The sequence below is a fragment of the Neolamprologus multifasciatus genome, chromosome 11, assembly GCF_963576455.1.
Source record: "Neolamprologus multifasciatus chromosome 11, fNeoMul1.2, whole genome shotgun sequence".
In the NCBI taxonomy this organism is placed as follows: Eukaryota; Metazoa; Chordata; class Actinopteri; order Cichliformes; family Cichlidae; genus Neolamprologus; species Neolamprologus multifasciatus.
In genome coordinates this window covers 34,862,992-34,883,688 of record NC_140449.1, presented here as the reverse complement: position 1 = coordinate 34,883,688, position 20,697 = coordinate 34,862,992, and the positions used below count along the sequence as shown (strand labels likewise).

At 41.9% G+C, this 20,697-nt stretch overlaps 1 protein-coding gene and 1 long non-coding RNA gene across 3 annotated transcripts in view; one reads left to right on the top strand and one right to left on the bottom strand.

Annotated features, from left to right (window-relative positions):
* LOC146509149 (uncharacterized) overlaps positions 1 to 10,745 on the top strand; it is an 11,344-nt gene extending 599 nt beyond the window's left edge. The window contains exons 2-5 of one of the 2 annotated variants that reach the window (XM_085178486.1): positions 8,214 to 8,303; positions 8,400 to 8,473; positions 10,005 to 10,103; positions 10,526 to 10,745. In XM_085178486.1, the coding sequence (XP_085034612.1) occupies positions 8,214 to 8,303; positions 8,400 to 8,473; positions 10,005 to 10,073 (233 nt within the window). In that variant the 3' untranslated portion in view covers positions 10,074 to 10,103; positions 10,526 to 10,745. Of the gene's footprint in view, positions 1 to 8,213; positions 8,304 to 8,399; positions 9,635 to 10,004; positions 10,104 to 10,525 lie in introns of those variants that run through there. The other variant, XM_085178485.1, reaches the window with a different exon arrangement.
* A 3,073-nt stretch (positions 10,746 to 13,818) lies between these two features.
* On the bottom strand, positions 13,819 to 17,737 carry LOC146509148 (uncharacterized). The gene is made up of 4 exons (XR_014876979.1): positions 17,548 to 17,737; positions 15,224 to 15,316; positions 15,101 to 15,126; positions 13,819 to 14,038 (listed from the first exon to the last, which is right to left on the bottom strand). It is a non-coding gene; the product is annotated as an uncharacterized LOC146509148 (long non-coding RNA).
* Between the last annotated feature and the right edge of the window lie 2,960 nt (positions 17,738 to 20,697).

Below are 20,697 nucleotides of genomic sequence, written 5' to 3'. Positions count from 1 at the left end.
TTATCATGCTGTAAAAAGCCTCCTGCAGCTCTTACATGTCCTTACCTGTCACTGTGTGCATTTGTGATGGTGTCAAAGATTAAAGATCAGCTCTTGGGTCAAAATAATCACATCAGCGTTTAGTTAATAATAAAGGAAAATCAGGTCATTTCAAAGATCCGCCCACTTTAGTTGATTTGGTACATTCTTCAGATTAAGAGTAAAGTTGTGTCTCTGCCACCATATTGTGGGTTAATTTCCAGGAAATGCAGTGATGACAGCTTTATGGCTGTACATAACCCTAACCACACCCCTCCGATATGACATCACCTCTCCTTACACTTTATTATCATCATTTTGTTGAAGAATTAAACATTAAAGTTAAAAAATTACTTTTGAATTAAAAGTAACTTTATTTATGTAACTTTGTCTTATTATTAAAAATATACGGAGCCCCACAGGGGTCATGGGAGAGAAAAAAATTAAGACGGACTTTTGCGAGATCTCGCAAAACTAACTCGGGATCTCGCAAACGTTTTGCCTCCCGTTAGCTCGAAGCTAACGGGAGGTCGAGACCTACTACAGCCGGGAGGAACACCGCTTTCCCGGCACATCGTGCCTCGACCTCCCGGTTGGCTTCGAGCCGGCGTCCGAAGAATGCGGCTAAAACTTTTGCGAGATCTTGCAAAAGTTTTGCGAGATCCCGAGTTTGTTTTGCGAGATCTCGCAAAAGTCCGTCTTAATTTTTTTTCTCCCATGTCCCCTGTGGGGCTCCGTAAAAATAAAATGATATGAATGTTGAAAAGGTGTTAAAAAAGAGGGTGGGTGAGTTCAGGGCTATGTGATGAAGCTCTTATCAGACCTGTTTGCTTTCGTGGTCGCGTCCTCGCCTGAGGAGTGACGGTTGCTGAGTGTGTGGTCCCTCGAGCGTGTTGGGACTTTTACTGTGTTGCTCCTCGGGTTGATAGTCAGCACGTAACTCATGTTTTTCAATAGGAAGTGTATTTCACGTCTGCAGCACACATTTTGTCCAACGCGCCGCATGTTGCCATGGCAAAGAAGCCATGAAAGAAGCGCTTTCTGATTGGTGGTGTCATCAGTAGAGTGTGTTAGGACCTTTTCTTCCGCTACACTCATTTTGACAGTAGTTAGTCTGTTTTCAGATTATAATCAGACATGAGAAATTCACTTCATGGAACAAATCTTTATTTTCTCATGAAGTAGATTTTCAAACAAATAAATAAATAAATCTCAGCATAATTTTGTCTTCTTGTCATAAGTTAGATGTCTCCTGAGGGTCGTTATTAGCTGCATCATTAAACAGACCGATCACTCCTCTAAAAGTCTCCAGTGGTTAGACGGTGAGGCCCAGAGAGCTGAAACTGCTGTAATTCTTCTTTTTGTTCTCTAAATAAGCGTCTGGTCCTTTGGCCTGGCTCCTGTGGATAAACTCAAAAAGCTCCACACTTAAACACACATGACGTGACAGCAGTCATAGAGCTAAAATGAGCCTTTCCTTTATTTTTCTTTCCAAATTATATTTCATGAATTCCAATCGTACGCATGGCTCAGCCCTGAATCCAGATGATTCTCTTCCACTTGCATTGTCTCAGCTTCAGGGACTGACCTTGGGCCCAGAACCAGCAGCTCTAACAGTAATGACCCAGGGGAAAAATTATATTAAATGTAGAAACAGTAAAGGCACAGTGCCAGCAGACTATCCCAGACATCCTGCCTCCTAGCAAAGAATTTTTAGTTTCCCCCGGGGAACCAAAGCCCATCTCAGGCCAGACGAGATCTGCAGTCTGTCCAGCGAGTTCTGATTCTATACTGAAATCTTCTGTGAGAAAATATTCAGGGCAAAAAGCACCCAGGAGGCTTCCTGATCTCAAATGACTGCTTGGGACTCAAAGAAGCTGCTTCTCCACGCCAACCTCCCTTTGCAGGTCCTCACCTCATCTCTAAGGGGTTTCCACACAGGGGTAGTTGCAGTAATTTGAGAAGGTGGAATATCAGCTTTGATGCACGTGGTGTGACTGTCAGTGGGTACTGCTGTTGACTGATATATGACTCAACTTAAACACACTGAACTGTCCCAATGATTAGCTAGAAAGTGGTACACTCCAAGCATGTTCTCTCATGTTAGCCACTCATGTGTGACTTCATTTTTTCAGTCCCTCCCAAAGCTCATGAGGGTTCGTGCACACACTGATCTGTAAATGGAAAGTTGAACTCTATCTCTGCACCAATCCGCCGCTCCGTCTCATACAGTACGCAGCTTCCTGTCAGTTGTGAAAACATGAACTGCCCGTCTCCCAAACCTGTACGGAGAAATCTTCTGTATGTGCACTAGGGATGGGTATCGTTTAGGTTTTATCCGATACCGGTGCCAAACCGGTACTTTTGAAACGGTGCCGGTGCTTAAACGGTGCTCAAACCAGTGCTTAAAGAATGGAAAACACAAAATTGGTCCAAAAACCTCTCATGTTCAGCTGTTTTTTTTGTAAAAAGATAACAATGTTAGCCTTTTCTGCAGGTATAGGGCATATATGGTATCACTCTGGGCTGGAAGCAGTGCTTAAACAATGGAAAAAACACAAACTTTGTCCAAAAACCTCTCATGTTTAGCTGTTTTCCACTTTTTCTTTGGTCATTTTAGCCTTTTTGGCCAGGGTGAAGGGAGTATCTGCCATCAAACAAGAAGACAGCCGCATGTAGCTATGATGGTGTTTGCTAGTTCACGTTACATGCATTAATTTAATAACGCGGTTAGCTTACTCAACGTAAATTACACACGAACAACATTAAGCTACTCACGCAGAGAAGAACGGCTGCTGCTGCCATCATCATTTCTGCTACACTGGCAGGGCTAGGTTCATTGGATTTAAAGTGTGACCTCCTTTGACAGTATCAGCTTAAAGCACTTGTTGCAGGCTGCTGAGTTTGCATCTTTTGCTGTGAAGTGCAGCCAGACTTTTGACCGCTTTGCCTTGGGCATTTTTAATCTGTAGCTCTGCTCTAAAAGAACGTACGTACCTGGACCCGCCTACAATCCTTGAAACGTAAAATGATTGGCTAGAATCTAAAGTGTATCATTCCATACCAGTTGGTGGCGGTAATGCACCTTTCAGTTGTTTGCCAACCGCCAATAGAAATGTAAGGAAGAAGAAAGTGTATCACAGCTCAGGAAAAAAAAGCACCGAAATAAAGCACCGAAATGTGCGCTGCTTTTCGGTCTGGTTACTACCGTTTATGTCAGAACCGGTGCCATGATGGCACCGGATACCGGTACCCATCCCTAATGTGCACTAAGCAAAATCTTTTAAAATATGTTTTCAATCTTTGTTTTAAATAAATTTCTTAGCACATTTTTTGATCTCTTAGATCAGCGGTCTCCAACCTTTCAAAATAAGACACACAACTACAACATGGGAAAAGACCCAGGGAAACCGAGCTAACAATAAAAACCCTGAAAACCATAAATTTCTCTCGTGGCCCGGAACCAAACAACCCAGTTTAATAATATTAAGAAGAAGCTGAACATTAAATTCAAGTATAGATATTTGAACACAGAGACACATAAATAGATATACAATCAATCAAACAACATTGATTCCAACATCCCACATTCTGCTTTTAAATCAGAGAGAGGGACAGTACTACTGTACAATATAAAGTGCCCTGAGGCAACTTTTGTTGTGATTTGGCGCTATATAAATAAAACTGAATTGAACTGAAGTTAGGAGACCCTGGTTATACGACTGAAGGGGCCATCTGCAGTGACAGAAGCAGGCGCCTGTCAGTAACTGTATGTGTTTCACCGCAAACCAGTGAAGGGATGCAAGAATAAGATAAATACGTGAGCACTGGCTAGTTTTAGTTAGCAGCCGGGCTGCTGGGTTCTGCACCAATTAGAGACCAGCTGTGGAGGATGAGTCACAGGAACACTAACAGTAAGTTCCAGGTTTGATTTTTGCAATTTTTCTGAGGTGAAGGCAAAAAGACTGGATGAGTTTGAGATGTAAGATGCAAAATTCAGATGTAATTCTTCCTTTTTGTTCTTTAAATAAGCGTCTGTTACCAAAGATGATAACGGGGTTCTTAGCAGGTCTCCAAATGTTGATTCTGTTCATCTGGATGTCGCGATTTCAGTGGGAGAACCATCTGTCACTCATTCAAGTGACGTCCAGATGAACAGAATCAAATTTTGGAGATTTCCTTACCTGGATAATTGAGAACGTTGTTACTGCCGAGGAGGGCGATGTACCGACGGACTTTGTTAGAGAAGCTATCAAGGTCAAACACAAGAACCTCCAGTTCACTGGAACTGAGGTGGAGGACATTTGAATACATACAGTACAGTATCTACATCAGTGAGGCCGTCGAGTATCATCTGCATAGCAGTGTTTATTGATGTTAGTCAATGGCGTGACTGGTAATTTGTTTCCTAACACTCCACTGTGGACTTTGTAGCATTGGTTCACATTATAGACAACAGTCATGATGAGTGCCACCATGCTTTGGTCGGCGTGGGCGATCGTGGCTCAAGAGTTAGGAGTTCGCCTTGTAATCGGAAGGTTCGAGCCCCGGCTTGGACAGTCTCGGTCGTTGTGTCCTTGGGCAAGACACTTCAGCCGTTGCCTACTGGTGGTGGTCAGAGGGCCCGGTGGCGCCAGTGTCCGGCAGCCTCGCCTCTGTCAGTGCGCCCCAGGGTGGCTACATTGTGGCTACATTGTGGCTGTGGCTACATTGTAGCCATTGTAGCTGTGGGCGTCGGTATATAGCCACAGCTACAATGGCTACAATGTAGCCATCACCAGTGTGTGAATGTGTGGATGACTGGATATGTAAAGCGCTCTGGGGTCCTTAGGGACTAGTAAGGCGCTATATAAATACAGGCCATTTACCATCTATAATCAGCACACTGCCACAGCAACACAGGCCTTTCTGGATCAGGAGCATACACTCACACACTCCAATGGTCAGTATTTAAACCTGATACATCTCCTATTAAACATGCCTGAGACTCACTGGGTTGATGCGATATGAGATTCAGCCACAGTCCATTACCATCACACACCTATAGGCTGCACTCATCCAGAAATGGAGAGCGATTCCTCGAAAGCAAACCATGCTGTCCACGTGCAGGAGGGTGACTGCCTGCAGTACATCTGGAGGAGGCCATACCTTGTCTTAAACATGTTATATCTCCACATGTAAGTATCTGACTAGTATACTGTGTCTAAGACAAACAAGTAAAAGAAAAAAATTAGCTAAAAGTTAAAACTAATGAATGGATCCAGGATATGATTAACTTAGCTTAGCCTTGAGGGTAAAGATGGAAAAAGCTTTATCTGGGTTTCATCTGAACCTTTTCGATGTCTCCATTAGTTTAGTGTTTTCAGATAATGAAGGGAGTTAGTCGGAGTACATCCAGCTGTAAGCGAGCTGCAGGTTGATTCATTTTTGCCCTCCAGTGAATTTTTTCAAGCTGAATTGTGAAACTTTGTCTCCTGGATGAGATCAGACAGAAAGTCTCTGCTTTCACAGTCTGTCAACGATACCATCAAAACACAAAGATCAAAATGTGTGTAACATGAGTCTTCATGTCCAAAATACGAACAGATGAGACATTTCATTATCACGAACCAGCACGCTGTCACAACCAGTAACTTTAGTTGCTTATGACATAAAAAAAGAGCTGAGATCAAAAAGATCAAAGCATCAAAAAGCACAGAAACAGTTACCAACACGTTTGCTTTGTTACAACATTTCATGGTGGTAATTCTGTAATCTCCCGCACAGCCTGCAGGGTCACACAAACTCCAAACCCCCCCAGGGTGTCTGAGAAGATCAGGTCCAGACTCTCCACCCGTTGCACCAACACTCTGCCACCTCAGCGTGTAGCTAACGCTAAGCCTTCATGTTTTTGTGACCCTAAGCAAGATTTGGTGAATAAACTAAAAGTGAGTCAAATAGACTGATGAGGAGCTGAACACCAGAAGTAACGCACAGACCAGTTTTATAATTTTGACTTTAAAACATGTGGACGTGCAGATCTGCACTTCCACAACTGTGTTAAACACGCGCAGTTAGCAAGAGTTTCCCAACCTGCTGGGACCTGCGAGCTGGTGAGGATGGGAGATATATCACCTGCTGACAGATTCAACAATCTGCAAAAGTTGTGGATGCAAGTAGACAAGAATCAGTCAATTTGAAGTCCTGCTTCAAGTTTTTCAAGTTTTCGCCCCCCCCACCCCCAAATACGTGACCTTTTTACAGAAATAATTAAAACATTTAAGTATTTAAAGGCCAACCCTCTCAGGATTCCTAAAAGAACATTAACGGAGTGAGCTTTGACTTCATTAAGCTGACCGTAAATGCTCTTTTGAGTTCCTGAGTTCACTCTGCGGGTCCCGACACGTCTCAGTCCGTATTGTAACGGCCGTGGAGGAGGAGCGTTTGAGTCCTCATTCTTATCTAAACATGCAAGTTCACCGAGGGAGGCGAGTCTCTGAGCCAAACTGTCAGAATGAGACGAAGCGCCCGTTCATCCAGCGTGCTGCGGCACATTTTCACAGCCTGATGAGGAAATGTTTTGAACACTTTCACTCTCAGAGTCTCTGCTGTTGCACTCATGGTGTCAACTGGATTCATTAATTGTCCTACAATAAAAGTGTTTTTCTGTTTTTTCCTGGATAACATTTTGCACCAACTGTTGTTGATATTCAAAATATTACCATGAAAACTAGAAAGCAGGTTTTTTTCTCAGATTTATTCATTCCATAACTTTATAAACTATTTATTCTTGCAGTTCTTCAGTTTGTCATTTCAGTATCTGTCGCTGCTTTGCTCTTTAACTGGAACCATTTTATTCTCCAGCTTTCCTCCTGAATGTGTCAATCTTTGGTAAAAGCAGTTTACTGGAGGGAAACTGTTTCCCTTAAAGCCATCGTCCAAACCTAAATAACAAGATGACGGTTCTTCCTAATACATCCTAGAATTTTATATCTATTACAAAATATTATAAAAATAAATTCTGGACAAAATTCTTAGTTTAGAGACTAAATATAAATGGAAATGTCTGTAATTCCCATAAGGTTAAAGAAAAAGGCTCAATTGTAGTTCTTAATGTTTCGGTCTTGTATTGTGAACACAGAGAAGTGAACATGAAGGGAATATAATATTTGCTCTGTTGATGATCGTTTCTTTCATGATCAGGTCTTTAAAAATGTGCGTAACAGACGGTTAAACCAGAAGTGGCCGATTGTTCTGGTAAACGAGGTCTAAAAACACAACCACAGGAAGGTGATCACATTACCGCCAAGTCCCCCGAGTCTAACCCCGAGCGTGTAATCTGAGTGCAATCCAGCTGCAAATCATTAACTCTCAAGTGATTTTTAGTCACCGTCTCATTGGTATATGAGCAGGACTGTCGGCACTCACATCCACCTAAATGTAGATATTAGATAACAAAACAAAGAGAAAAAATGAGAGAGGGGGTTTTGGTAAACCTCGGTTTTTTTCTTTTATACAGGAGTTTTGAAGTCCCCGATATCAGTCACTTAGATTTTCTTTTCATAATAAAATGAGGATGTGTGTCTGCAGCAGAGAAAAGCTTCATCACATCCAACACGTGATTACACCCTCAGCATCTCCAGCCTGAACCGCTGACACAAAGCAGGATAAATCCATGCTTCCTGCCACGGTGTGTCTGTGAAGCAGACTCATAAGCAGACGCAGAAGAGAAGAAACTAAGTATAACAAAAAGTGAGCAGTTTATTAGTCAAAACAAGGCAGGGCGGGCAGGGGCATAACCAAGCATGAAAACTAGAACATGAAACTAAACAAGTACACGCAAACTTTAGCGTGAAATAAGAGACTGAGGACTTAAATGGAGAGAATGAGGGAAGTGGAAACACCTGGGAAACACAGCTGACACCAATGAACATGACACCACACGGAAGCAAAACTAAAGACACTGAACAAGAGACAAACAACAAGAGACTTTCAAAATAAAACAGGAAGCATGGCGAGACATGAATTGGGACTCGTGTCATTGTCTGAAATACTGAGACCAGCCTGTCTGACACTTCAGCAGCTCATCCGGACCAGGCGTTTTATGCTAACATTTCACTTATTTGATGCTACGTTTTATACACTGAAAAAAAAGACTCTTTCCCTTAAATCCATCTTTCAACACGTTGTTGTTTCTTCTTCATTTCCCTCCACAGGAAATTCTCAAGATGATAACTACACGCCAACAACAACGCCTGACTACGATGACGACTATGACTACGACACCACCTTTGACTACTACTACGGTAACAGCGCAGGAGCCACACAGCATAGCAACTGTTAGCAACAGAAGTAGCACTTTGCGGTACTGACAGCACTATCTGTGCTTCCTGTGTTCTTAGTGACCATGGCTCAAACCACCACAAACAGCACAGAGGACAATGAAGTCTCCACTGCCACGACCATCTCAAATGAGGTTTCCGAAAATAAAGTGTATAATCCCAGGAATACGATGAGAAATCACATTTTTATTTGTTCCTTCCTTGGTGTTCACGTGTTTTGGGAAAAGACAGAATCATAGTATTTAATTTAAATCAATGTTCACAATGAAACATAACCTGAAACGTACAATCACTGTGAGTCTCAGGCTTCAGAAACACTCAGTTTCACACAGGTCTCGTTGTATGGTCATGTCAAGCACAGAAGCCACACTAAGAGTAGTTTAAATCTTTTGTTTATGAGAGGATGAACTGAGCTGCAAAAGAATAATAAGGATTATTGTGAACAGTGAATCTGGCCAAGAATAAAAAGATGGAAATTAGAACAATATCTACTTTTTAAAGTATCTAAAACCTGCAGGACCCCGGCCCTCGAGGCCTGGAGTTGGACACCCCTGTTTTAAACAGCTGGTTCGATCTGTCCTCTCTGTCCAATGTTCACATTTTGGACAGAGAGGACAGATGGTTTGAAAGAGGAGTGAAAGAAGCATCTATGTCCACTGTGAGCGACCATCTTTGAACAGAGGCGGTGGTTTACGACACCAACTGTCTGCCATCTATAATCCAGTTTTGAGATCCTTCCCAGACACCTTAACGCCCACTCACATCCTGGGCCATCTGACCTCAGGAAATCACATGATAGGGTGGGACCAGGTTTCACAATGAGCTCACCTGAAACTCTGGCTGATTGTGACCCACACCCAGTTTCACACCTTGGCTCAGGCGATTAGAGGATCATCAGGGGGTCCTTTTGTCCCTCTGTGGGGGGAAACTCCCACTGGGTTTATATCTGGGACTCTCCACCATTTGACCTTAGAACTGAAGAAGCTTCTCGGATGAAGGTGAAACGTCTTCAAGTAACTTAAAGAAGTCCAGACGCTTTTCTTTGCAAGCTCCTTAGACTAGCTACCTGCAATTCTCTTCACGCTTCACCACGAGGGGTCAGCAATGAGTCAGCAAAGTTTAACGTTTTAAAAGATTGTTTTTTACAGTTAATATTTTAAATACATGCACTTTACAGTCGATACTGTCGTTGCAGAAAAGGCTGAATTCATTTCATAAAGTAAACAACATGCAACTGTTTCAATTAGATAGATTGTCATTTTAACTGAATTTTTAAATTTTTGTTTGATTTTTATTTTATTATTTTATTTTCCATTTATTTTTGCATGTGTGTTGTTGCTGCCTGTGTTTAGTTGAGTAATTTCTATAACTGTGAGACACTTGCTGCTGCCTATCTTGGCCAGATCTCCCTTGAAAAAGAGGTTTTTAATCTCAATGGGATCTTCCTGGTTAAATAAAAGTTTTAAAAAAAGTAAGTAAGTAAAAAAAATTTTATATAGCTCTTTTCACAAATCACAAAGTGCTTCACATTACAGAGAATGAAAATTTAAAAGAATGAAAATACAACAAATAACAAAAGAATAAATATTTTAAAAATGTGTCTGTGTCACAAACTTCAAATATAAATATGTGACCTCTGTGTGACCTCTGTGTGACCTCTCTCAGGTCTCGAGGACTGGTCAGTCGATTCTGGTCCTCTCACTAGGATTGGCCGTCCTTCATCTTTGGAACTGATTGCCGGAGGAAAGAACCACCTGCCACCAGGTGAGAACAGAGACTCATCACAATGATGGCAGAACACTTAATATTTCATCTTTTTAATGTATTACTCAATATTATTTTCTTATATTAATTATGTTTTCTTGTTTCATTTATTATTGGTTCGGTATTCATCTAGGGGTTTGATGGTTTTGATACCAAAACAAACTTCCTGTAAAACTGCTGTGAGGAGTCTTTCCTTTAAAGCATCGTGCATCTCCCTCTGCCCTTTTAAATAACCTTTAGTGGTTTGAACATGTGGATGCATGGTAATAAAAAGAGCCAGAAGTTACAACAATCCTCGTAGCATGTAAGAAACCTGTGGGCCACCTGGCCCCCGGCCCCATGGGCCGTACGCGTGACTCCACAGGTTGAATGGTTTTTCTCTTTAGGTCAAACATAATGAACATGTTCTGTTTTCATTCCAGACTGCTGAGGGCTCACAGGACCAGACAGCGGGACGCTTCCTGATGGTCATCGATGACCTCACTAATGATCGATCATCAACTACCTGCCCGCAGCACTTCCTGTTTGTTTATATGGATTCTTGCAGCAGGTTTTGTTTTTTGTTTTTTATCTGAGCATCTCTGCAGTTTTGTATTATTTGGATGTTTAAGTTCTGCTTGTGTAATAAAATATTTTTATTTGTTTTTGTCTGAGGTTAATGATCAAACAGCAGAGGTGGTGTAAAATTACTAAGAGACAAAAATCAGAACGTGAAGGTTTAGAAGATGTTAGTGAGAGCTGCTGGGATGTAAGGTTGGAGACAGTGGCACCAACACAAAGACGAAGCAGGATGGATAAAGAAGAAGGAAACCAGCCCAGTGAAGGAACAATGGGCTGGGGGGTCAGTTCCCTAATCATAATTATGCAAATTCTCATGACCATTGATCAAAGACCACTGATCAATAGCCATGAGTACCATTGACCTCCCAGCCCTTTGTTCCTTCAGTGGGCTGGTTTCAGTCATTATGCAAATGTGTTTATAAGATTGAAACCTGCAGCTGAGACTGAAGACGTCACCTGATGATGACGAAACGTTTCTCCCACAAAACTCTACGTCCAGATGAACACAATCAACTTTTGGAGATTTACTTACCTGGATGATTGAGATGCATCAAGACGAATCACATTGTGGTCTGTGAGGTGCAGCAGTGCCCCCTTTTGGCTGTAAACGGGAACTACAGTCCACTCAGAGAAGCTTTGCCATGATGAGAGTCGAATAGCTGCTTCGTCTGTAGCTCAAAGGTTTGCACTTTTATTTCTCTGCACGGCAGAACATCCAGTGATGCTCCAATCAGCTTCTTCAGGGAATGTTGCAGACGTTAAGTTGAGAGGAGCTCACAAACTCAACATCTGTCCAAAATGAGAACAGGTTCAACTGGAACACTGCCTACAACACACATCCACACCTGTATTCATGCAGTTGGTTTGGGGTTTTTTGGTAAATATGCAGATGTTTTATTGATATTCAGAAATGCTCATTTAAATATTTTTGGGTCCAAAATCTTTTTCTTTGTAAATGTTCAGCACTGCCTGTTTTCCACATTTAAACAGAATTCCTGTCACGGCGAGTGAGAAGAGCCGTGTGGAAAAGGTAAAGGAGGATCCAAACGCAGGCAGGTGTGAAGGTGATTTAATGAACACGGAGTATAGATAGGCAAACGGCAAAACGGAGAACTAAACTATACTGGGACAACTAAACTACTGAGCATGAACAAGAACACCAACCTGGACATAAAGGAAAGAAGACGATGGTACATGACGATGACAGCAGGGAACACATGAATGAAACGTGGAGGACAGACAGACGGACCAGCAACTACAAAGACAGAAGACGCGACTTAAATACACTCAGAGAAACACAAGGAGATTACACACAGCTGGGAGTAATCAACAAGACGAGACAAGAGGTAAAACTGAACACACTCACATGAGACGCAGACCTTCACAATAAAACAGGAAACAAGAGATTACTACACGAGGACGCAGACAGGACACAGAACTAAACCTGCGAACAAAAACCCTGAACCAGAATCACAGTAATATAATATATCACAAATAATCAAAACACCAGACAACCCCAAAACACTCCAACATGCAGAATAAACCAAAACATAAGGAACTCAAAATACTGGGTTGAAACTGACCCAGAACCGTGACGATTCCAGGTGTGACCTTCCTCTATGGAGCAAGTTTAATGTGTTTATTTCACTGACTCTGCTCTTCGTGTAAGCCATGTGTCACACACAACATTAGGACTGTTTTTCTAATTATTTTCATGATTTCAAACATAAAAAGAGCTGAATTTGTTCGTAACAGTTCAGTGATTTTTCATTTACATCAGAAAAAAAATACTGTGACTTAAACACGCACACGCACACATAACAACAACAAATAAAACCAGGGGGGACAAACCAGCCCGTTCTCACTCCCGGGGCGTAGTATACCGACGTTTTGTCACGTCCCGTGGTCGTGACCCGTGGTCGTCACCTTTCGCTTTCATGAGGAACGCGAAAGGTGACCTTCCGCAAAAGCGTAAAATGTTGACGATTTGTCACCCAGCGTCAAATATTACGCTTAGGGAGTGAGAACTAACTCACCACAGCAGGACGCCGTGATCAGAGCGAGGCGAGGCGGGGGGGGGGTGTCTTACCGTTAGTGTTTTGACTATAGGGACAGCTGCTCTCCTCCAGTGTTAACAGCTTTACCTTATAATGTGAAGCACTTTGAGGCGACTGTTATTGCTGTGATTTGGAGCGACATGAATAAAGCTGAATTGAATCAAACGTCCACGTTCTTCTAAGTAAAGAAGTTTTCTTGGAAGCCGGCCGAGGGGCTGCACCCACCTTCTCCTCCTGCTTATGCAGCGTTTCTAAAAAACAAAACAAAACCGGTAAACCTGCTGAGTGACATAATTTCTTTGGACAATTTACCAAAACTATTTGAACATGTCTGAGCTTGAACGATCCAGAGTCTCTGTGGTGCTGAGCGGCTGCAGGAGCTCTGCTGTGTTTGACTCACTTACTCTTAGACGCTCATAACTTTGTACGGAGCCTCTGGTTGCTCTTTGACACTTACCCTGTACTTATATTTGATTAAATAAAAGGTGAATATATTTTCTTGGTTAGAAATGTTTGATTTATGGCTTGACTTTAATAGAAAATTGTATTTTCTTTATAAAATAAAACAAATATTTCGGTAACGAGTGTCCATGAAGCAGATTTGTACAACAATAAAACATGGTTACAAATTAGCTTCATAAAGTAACCGTAAAAAACAACAACAACATTTGAAGGAAGTTCAGTTTTCAGGAAATATCACCTGTGAAGAGCAACGATGATTTCTAACACGAGGCTGGACAGACTAACAGCTGCTCTTTCCTTTTTCCTACAGAGCCGTTAAACTTGCAGTGTTTTTGTTCCTTTCAGCTCTGACGACCAACACGGACACAGCACAGCGCATCCAACAACTTTCATTTCTGCTTCGTTTGTCACTGCAGGAAAAGAAGATTGGCTGTGGTTTTACGGCCTTTTAAATAACGCTTTAATTTTACTGCCAAGTCTAACATCTGAAGACACTCGATCAAGCTTTAATTCACCTGGTTTTATGCAAAATATTTTCAAAGAAGTTGAGAAGTAAGTGCTGATAATTGTTAGGCACGCTAACATAATTCAGGTCAGAGCTGATCCAAAACAAACAAACAATCACTTCACAAATGAAAACGTCAAAAGCTTTTCTTTTCTCCACGTTTTATTACAGTTTTCATCACAGGTAGCAAGCTAACGTCGTTTTTTGTTGCATTTTCACACAGTGTTTCACTGATGGCCGTCTTATCATCACTTTGATCTCTGCCGTTGCTCCGCCCACAGTCAGTTCCAGATTTGAAGGACAGCCAATCCCAGCAGAGGCAGCAGTTTCAGCTGACCAATCCCTGAGGCCTGAGAGAGGTCACACAGAGGTCAAATAGTTATTTGACTGATATGACACAAACACACATGCAGAAATGTTCTTCTGGCACAAATTTCACGCCATAAACTTTGTTGTTTTTATACTCAGTAAACTTGAACTGGCCACTGGCAGCCATGCACGCCCAAACTCAAAGGTTAAAAATGCTGGAATTTTCTGATGACGCTTCTTTTGTGGGTGATGCTGCCAACATTCATGGATTGTAATGTCATTAAAATTCTGTCGTCAGATAAAAATAAGTCAGTGTCATCAACATAAGTGATGAGTTTGTTACAGATGGCGTGCTGGTACCACATCAGAATCCTTATTTCCTTCACAGCTTCCTTTATTCTTCACAGCACAGATTCAATGACGCGAACATCACTCAGATATTTTCACCATATTGAGATGATAAAAGCTCAAAGGTGCTCCACATCATCGTTCTACAACTTTATCTCTGATTATGGAGACACGTGTTACACGCATGGATGCACGCATCTCTTTAAGCTCACAGGCTTGTGTTTGAGTTCAGGTGTTCCTCACATACGTGACACAAAACCACAAACATGCAGACGGGAAGAAACACAACAACTTTCATGTTTGTTTATCAAGCGTCTGCAGGAAAGTTAGACCAACTAAAAAGTGAGTGACGGGCGTACACGCCAGCTCTACTTGTAGTTTTGAAGTAACGTCGGAAAAATAAAAGTCGACTAAACACTGATGGCTGATCTCTGCTTAGCTGTGCTTAGTTTTAGGATTGTTGAAGTCAAAGTTGAAGTAAACTGTCAGAAATTAAAACCTCCTGAATATAAAGTCGGATTTTTTTTTACTAATTATCTCCAATATTAACATTTGAAGTTTAAAAAATACAAATTTAAGCACAAACATAAAAAAATCTGTGTTTTCTGATGTTAAACACACGTACAGTTTGGCTGTGTTTAATCTGATCGTTATTACATGACGTACAGTATGTGACAAAAGAAGGAAAGGAAGCTTTAAGTTAAATATTGCAAATTGGTCCTTTACCAATACGTCTGAAAAAAAAGACGACTCACCTTGCTAGGGAGGCCGAGCTCATTATCTAAAAAGACACAAGAAAGCACAGAAGCTGCTGTGAGTACAGCTCAGTAATACTCGTGTTACTAAACAAAGTGTCTGTGCAGGTGCTCTGACGTTACCGTAGTCACTGTACTCATACTCAGTGCTAGTGCTAGTGCTATTCCCCGGGTTATCAGACATTCTTGTATTGGGAGAGCCCTCCTCACTGTTGCCTGGTGATGAAAATTAAATAGAAACAATATAATGACCTGATGGAACGATGCTATAACCAAAGGCAAGGCAAGTTTATTTGTATAGCACAATTCAACAACAAGGTGATTCAAAGTGCTTTACAGATATATTAGAAACAAAACGGAAACAAAAAAAAAACAAGCAAACTAACAAACAAACAAACAAACAAACAAACAAACAAACAAACAAAACTATATAAAATCAAAAATCAAAACAGATAAAATCAGTAGTTAAAATGTAAGTTTTGACATTTAAGCTTAAAAGTGTGGATTTGGTGTTTTATTCAAATGCAGCTGAGAACAGCTGAGTCTTAAACCTGGATTTAAATAAACTGAGTGTTTCAGCTGATCTGAGGCTTTCTGGGAGTTTGTTCCAGATAGAAGGAGCATAAAAGCTGAATGCAGCTTCTCCGTGTCTGGTTCTGACTCTGGGAGCTGATAAAAGACCGGATCCAGATGACCTGAGGGATCTGGAAGGTTCATACCAAAGCACAAACAAGCACAGAAGTTGCCTTCTGGGTGTAGATTTTGACAGTCATGTGCCTCTGAAAGTGTTCTTCGCTCGGTTAGATGTTGTGAAGGAGTTTTGTTAAACAAGGAAATCATTCTGTGGACGTTTGTCAAAGCTGGGAAGGCACTTAAAGAAAGCTCCAGGTGATCCAGGAGAGAAGGACAACTGCTGCCTGAGCAAAAACCTGTAGTGCTGCCTCATGTGTCCGGATTATTGGAACAGCTGAGACGCCTTTTTTCTAAACATCGCGTCTCCGTGGCTTTTAAACCCCAAAACAGTGCGGAAAAATTGCAAACAGAGTAACATAGCTTACGCTGTTAAGTGCCGGGAGGATGTAACATCCTGGACAAGGAGGAACGCTGGTTTGAGGGCGGAGTCAAGGAGGCCATTTATGTGAAAAGGGAAAGACCATCTCTGAATCGAGGAGGGGGCCTAAGGGTCCATCTGTCACCATCTTACAATGCTGTGATTGCAGCCATTGACCAACTCTCTGTGAATGGTACTCATGGTTATTGATCAGTAGCTGTTGATCAATGATCAATGGTAACTGATCAGTGGTCACTGGTTTTTGCACCTCTCATTTTTCATGTGTTCAATACTTTTTCCCCGTCTCATTTCTCATCATCACACATGACTTATGTACATCTAATGGTTTCATTTCTTTGCTTGTGTGGATCGGTTGTTACCAACATCTGGTGAGAATTTCATGTCAGTCGCACCATTTAGAGTTCAACACTTATTTTACCTGCTGCAATATATATTCATGCGTATTGTTATGTTGAAGTCTTATTTGAAAAATATTAAAATCATTTTTCACCTCAAAAGTTGACACATGGCAGTTTGGGGCAGAATTCCTCTTTGCAGAACTTCTCAAGTTCTAACAGGTTGGATGGCGAGCATTCCTGCAGGCCAACTTCAGATGCTAACTCATGTTTAAGCCTGGACTCTGAGCACCTCAAGGACATTCACAGACAGGCCTGTGAAGCACTGTGAATACTTTCTGGATGCACTGTATGACTAGGCTGCATGATTTCACAGTGTTTGCATGTTATACCCACATAGCTATATCTTAGCCACCTCATTTCCTGTTTTCTTCATGTCTGCACTCTAATTCCAAACCCACAGATGCAAAGTTTCTTGACTACAAAGAAGAACACTTAGTTCCATGAATACACTCATACACACATTTTGCAGTGCAGCCTGCTAAAATATGACTTTTTGTTCAGAAATATTTTTTTATTTCATGACAAAAATTTAGTTTTAATGCAGATAGATTATGCGGTCATTAGATTTTTTATTTATTTTTTTTAACAAATGTTATCCTTAATGCCAACAACATGTCAAATAAAGTAGATCAGTGCCTTGAAATGACCTGGTTCACTACGACATATTTTTAGAGAAAGACGTCAACAACCGTGAGCATCATGGAGCAAGTCGCTTATGCTTTCAGTTCAAGGGCGAGTCCACAAGCGGTTTATAAAGAGATGTCGTGGATTACAGTGTTGTTTAACAATTTTAGTCTATAAGCCAAATGAAAAATTCACAATAACTCTTCAACCTGTAACTGAAAGACTGCAACACACTTCTTCTGAGAGACGATAAAACCTTCATGAATCTCTCGATCAATATCAGACCATTGAGTGCAAAAGCAGGTTTAGTCTGTTAATTAAAACAGATATGTGAAAGGTCATAGGTCACTCACCACAACAGGACAACATGATCAGAGCAAGCCAGAGAGAGACGGAGAGCAACACATTCATCCTGGACGAGAGACACAAACTGATTGAAAGAGAGAGAGAGCGGGGAGTCTTCAAATAGAAACTCTCCAAACAAGAGCGAACTTGCAGCTTTTAACAAGCCTCAGCTTTGTGAGTCAGGCCCAACAGGTTTGTTTTTTTTAGATGAGGCCACTGAGGAGCGACGTGAAAGAAGCAAGTAATGAACTTTAGAAGTATCCAATCTCAACAACAGTACATTTGCATAACGTAAGCAAGCAAGGAATTTATTTATATGGCACTTTCAGAACAACTCCCAGCTGAAAACAAAGTGGTGTACACTTGACATGCCTAAAAATGATACCTTTAATAAGTATACAAACATTGTCATAGAAAGTCTAAGGAGCTTGCAAAGAAAAGCGTCTGGACTTCTTTAAGTTGCTTGAAGACGTTTCACCTTCATCCGAGAAGCTTCTTCAGTTCTAAGGTCAAATGGTGGAGAGTCACAGATCCCACATAAGCCGAGGTGTGAAACTGGGTGTGGGTCACAATCAGCCAGAGTTTCAGGTGAGCTCATTGTGAAACCTGGCCCCACCCTATCATGCGAATTCCTGAGGTCAGATGGCCCAGGATGTGAGTGGGCGTTAAGGCGTCTGGGAAAGATCTCAAAACTGGATTATAGATGGCAGAGAGTTGGTGTCGTAAACCACCGCCTCTGTTCAAAGATGGTCGCTCACAGTGGACATAGATGCTTCTTTCACTCCTCTTTCAAACCATCTGTCCTCTCTGTCCAAAATGTGAACATTGGACAGAGAGGACAGATAGAAGCAGCTGTTTAAAACAGGGGTGGGGAACTCCATGCCTCGAGGGCCGGTGTCCTGCAGGTTTTAGATCTCACCCTGGGTCAACACACCTGAATCACATGATTAGTTCATTACCAGCCTCTGGAGAACTTCAGGACATGTTGAGGAGGTCATATAGCCCTCTGGCGACAAATCTGGTGACTTTTTCTGGTGTTATTGGAGACTTATGACAACTTTTTAACGTGAAAGCATGTATCACTCTTACTCTCATCAAGCAGCGGGTGCTGCCGTGGGCACCTCGCCCGTGCCAAAGAGCTCACAGGCGGCAGGTAGTCCTCACACAGCAGCCCCCCCCCCCCCAGCTGATGTCAGAACAGGAAATATTCACCCCTATGCATACAAACAGCAAAATCAGTTTGTATCACCCCCCGACTGTGTGTATCTGTGTGAGCAGATTTTCTCTCACGAGTCCTCAGGTCTGAATGCTGGACACTCGGAGAGCAGAGATCAGAGTGTACTAACAAACATGCCATATTGGCTCAGTTTATTTCTCTTATCATCGTTGTGAGGAGACCATAAATAGCATTTGTATTTTCTGTTGTACAGTTCATTTGCTGTTATGGATAAAAAGTGTCTTTTTATTTTTTATGTTTCAAAATAGCTGATAACTATTCGCTGATAGCTGCCAACATCTGCGAACAAATATAATTCTATAAAGTGGTTCTATATAGTGTGTAACTGTTAATATAGAGCGTTATTAAATTTGTTGCTAATGCAATCATATGGCACACTGACCTCTGAGGAAATTTTAGATGCACTCGCCATCAGAAAGGTTGCGACCCCTGCTATAGGCCTACAGAGGACCCATATGTGTGACGTCATCCCCGAGCTGCTGCTTTGTGAGTCGTTGTTCTGCGCTCACAGACAGACAGTGTGCAGCATGATGATGATGTTTAAAAATGCCAAAGCGCCAGTGCACTTTTTTTTTTGTTTTAGATGAACTGCAAAACAAATTTCCCACATACTGTCCTGGTTGGAATAAATCGAGGCGGAGCGCACAGTGTGCAGAGCTGGCACATTTGTGTGTCTAACAAAAGTGCCGGAGATCTTGTTGCTCACATGGACACAGAAAAACATAAAAAGGCTGTGTGAGGCGAAAATTCATCTAGTAAGTTGAGTTCTTTGTTGCACTTGGGAAAACGAGGATGCTGCTGTGTCTGCAGCAGAGGCTCCATTGGCATTTCATACTGTGAAGCATCACAATAGCAGATCCATGGATAGCAGTAGTGTGCTGCTAAAAAAAATAATAAAAGCATTTCCAGACTCTTACACACCTCAAAGGTTCATCAGCACCAAGACTGAAGTTACTGCTAATGGTGTGATAGCTCCACATTTGGAGGAAGTCATTCGTGAAGCTAATGAAATCAGTACTGTAGCATTTCTACAGACGGCAGAGAAAATATTTCCAATCATAATTCGTTACTTTGACTGGAAGAATGGTGACGTGCAAACAAAATTAGTTGAGGTCAAATGAGATGGCAGAAACCATTGCACATTACCTCACTGAGACACTGGCAAAAACCAATTGTCTGAAAAATGCGTCGCGTTTACTGGAGACAACTGCAACACAAACTTTGGAGGAATTAGATGAAGGAGGAAAGAATGTGTTTGCCTTTAAAGAGGTTACGTCAGAACAAGGATCTGATTGGTGTGGCATGCCCAGCACACCTGTTGAATAACTGTGATTATCATGGGCTAGACACAATAGACGTTGACATTAAGATCATCATGTTCAAAATCTATCAGTATTTCCACATTGACACAGTGCGCACTGAGAACCTGAAGGTCTGTGAATTTGTTGATATTGAAAACAGAACAAGGCTTTCTCACAGCTTTGCTCCGAGGCATTGAGAGGATGATACAGATATTTCCACCCATAGTGATCAAGAAGTTTTTTGCAGATGACTTCAGTGAGATCCACCTCTGGCACATGCACTCACTCATGTCTGTGTTCCGCACAAACGTTCAAGAAGTGGAGATATCATCTGAATTTCAGGAGCGGGACCACTCCTCGTTCACGTCTGGCCTCAGGCTATAAAAACCCTTCTCCAACACCCGCTGTTCTCATTTTCATGCCCCACCCTGCCCCCCCTTTTTTCTTTCCTCTCTTCTCCTCTCCTCGCCTCTCTTCCTTTCCTCCCTTTCTCGTTAGTACAGGGGGATCTGCCCAGCCCGAGAGCCGTCGCCAGTCCCCTTCAAGGCCTTCCCCAAACCGCAGCACTAATCACACTTCCTCATCCCTCATTGCCCATCGTTACCAAGGAAGTGGTCCCT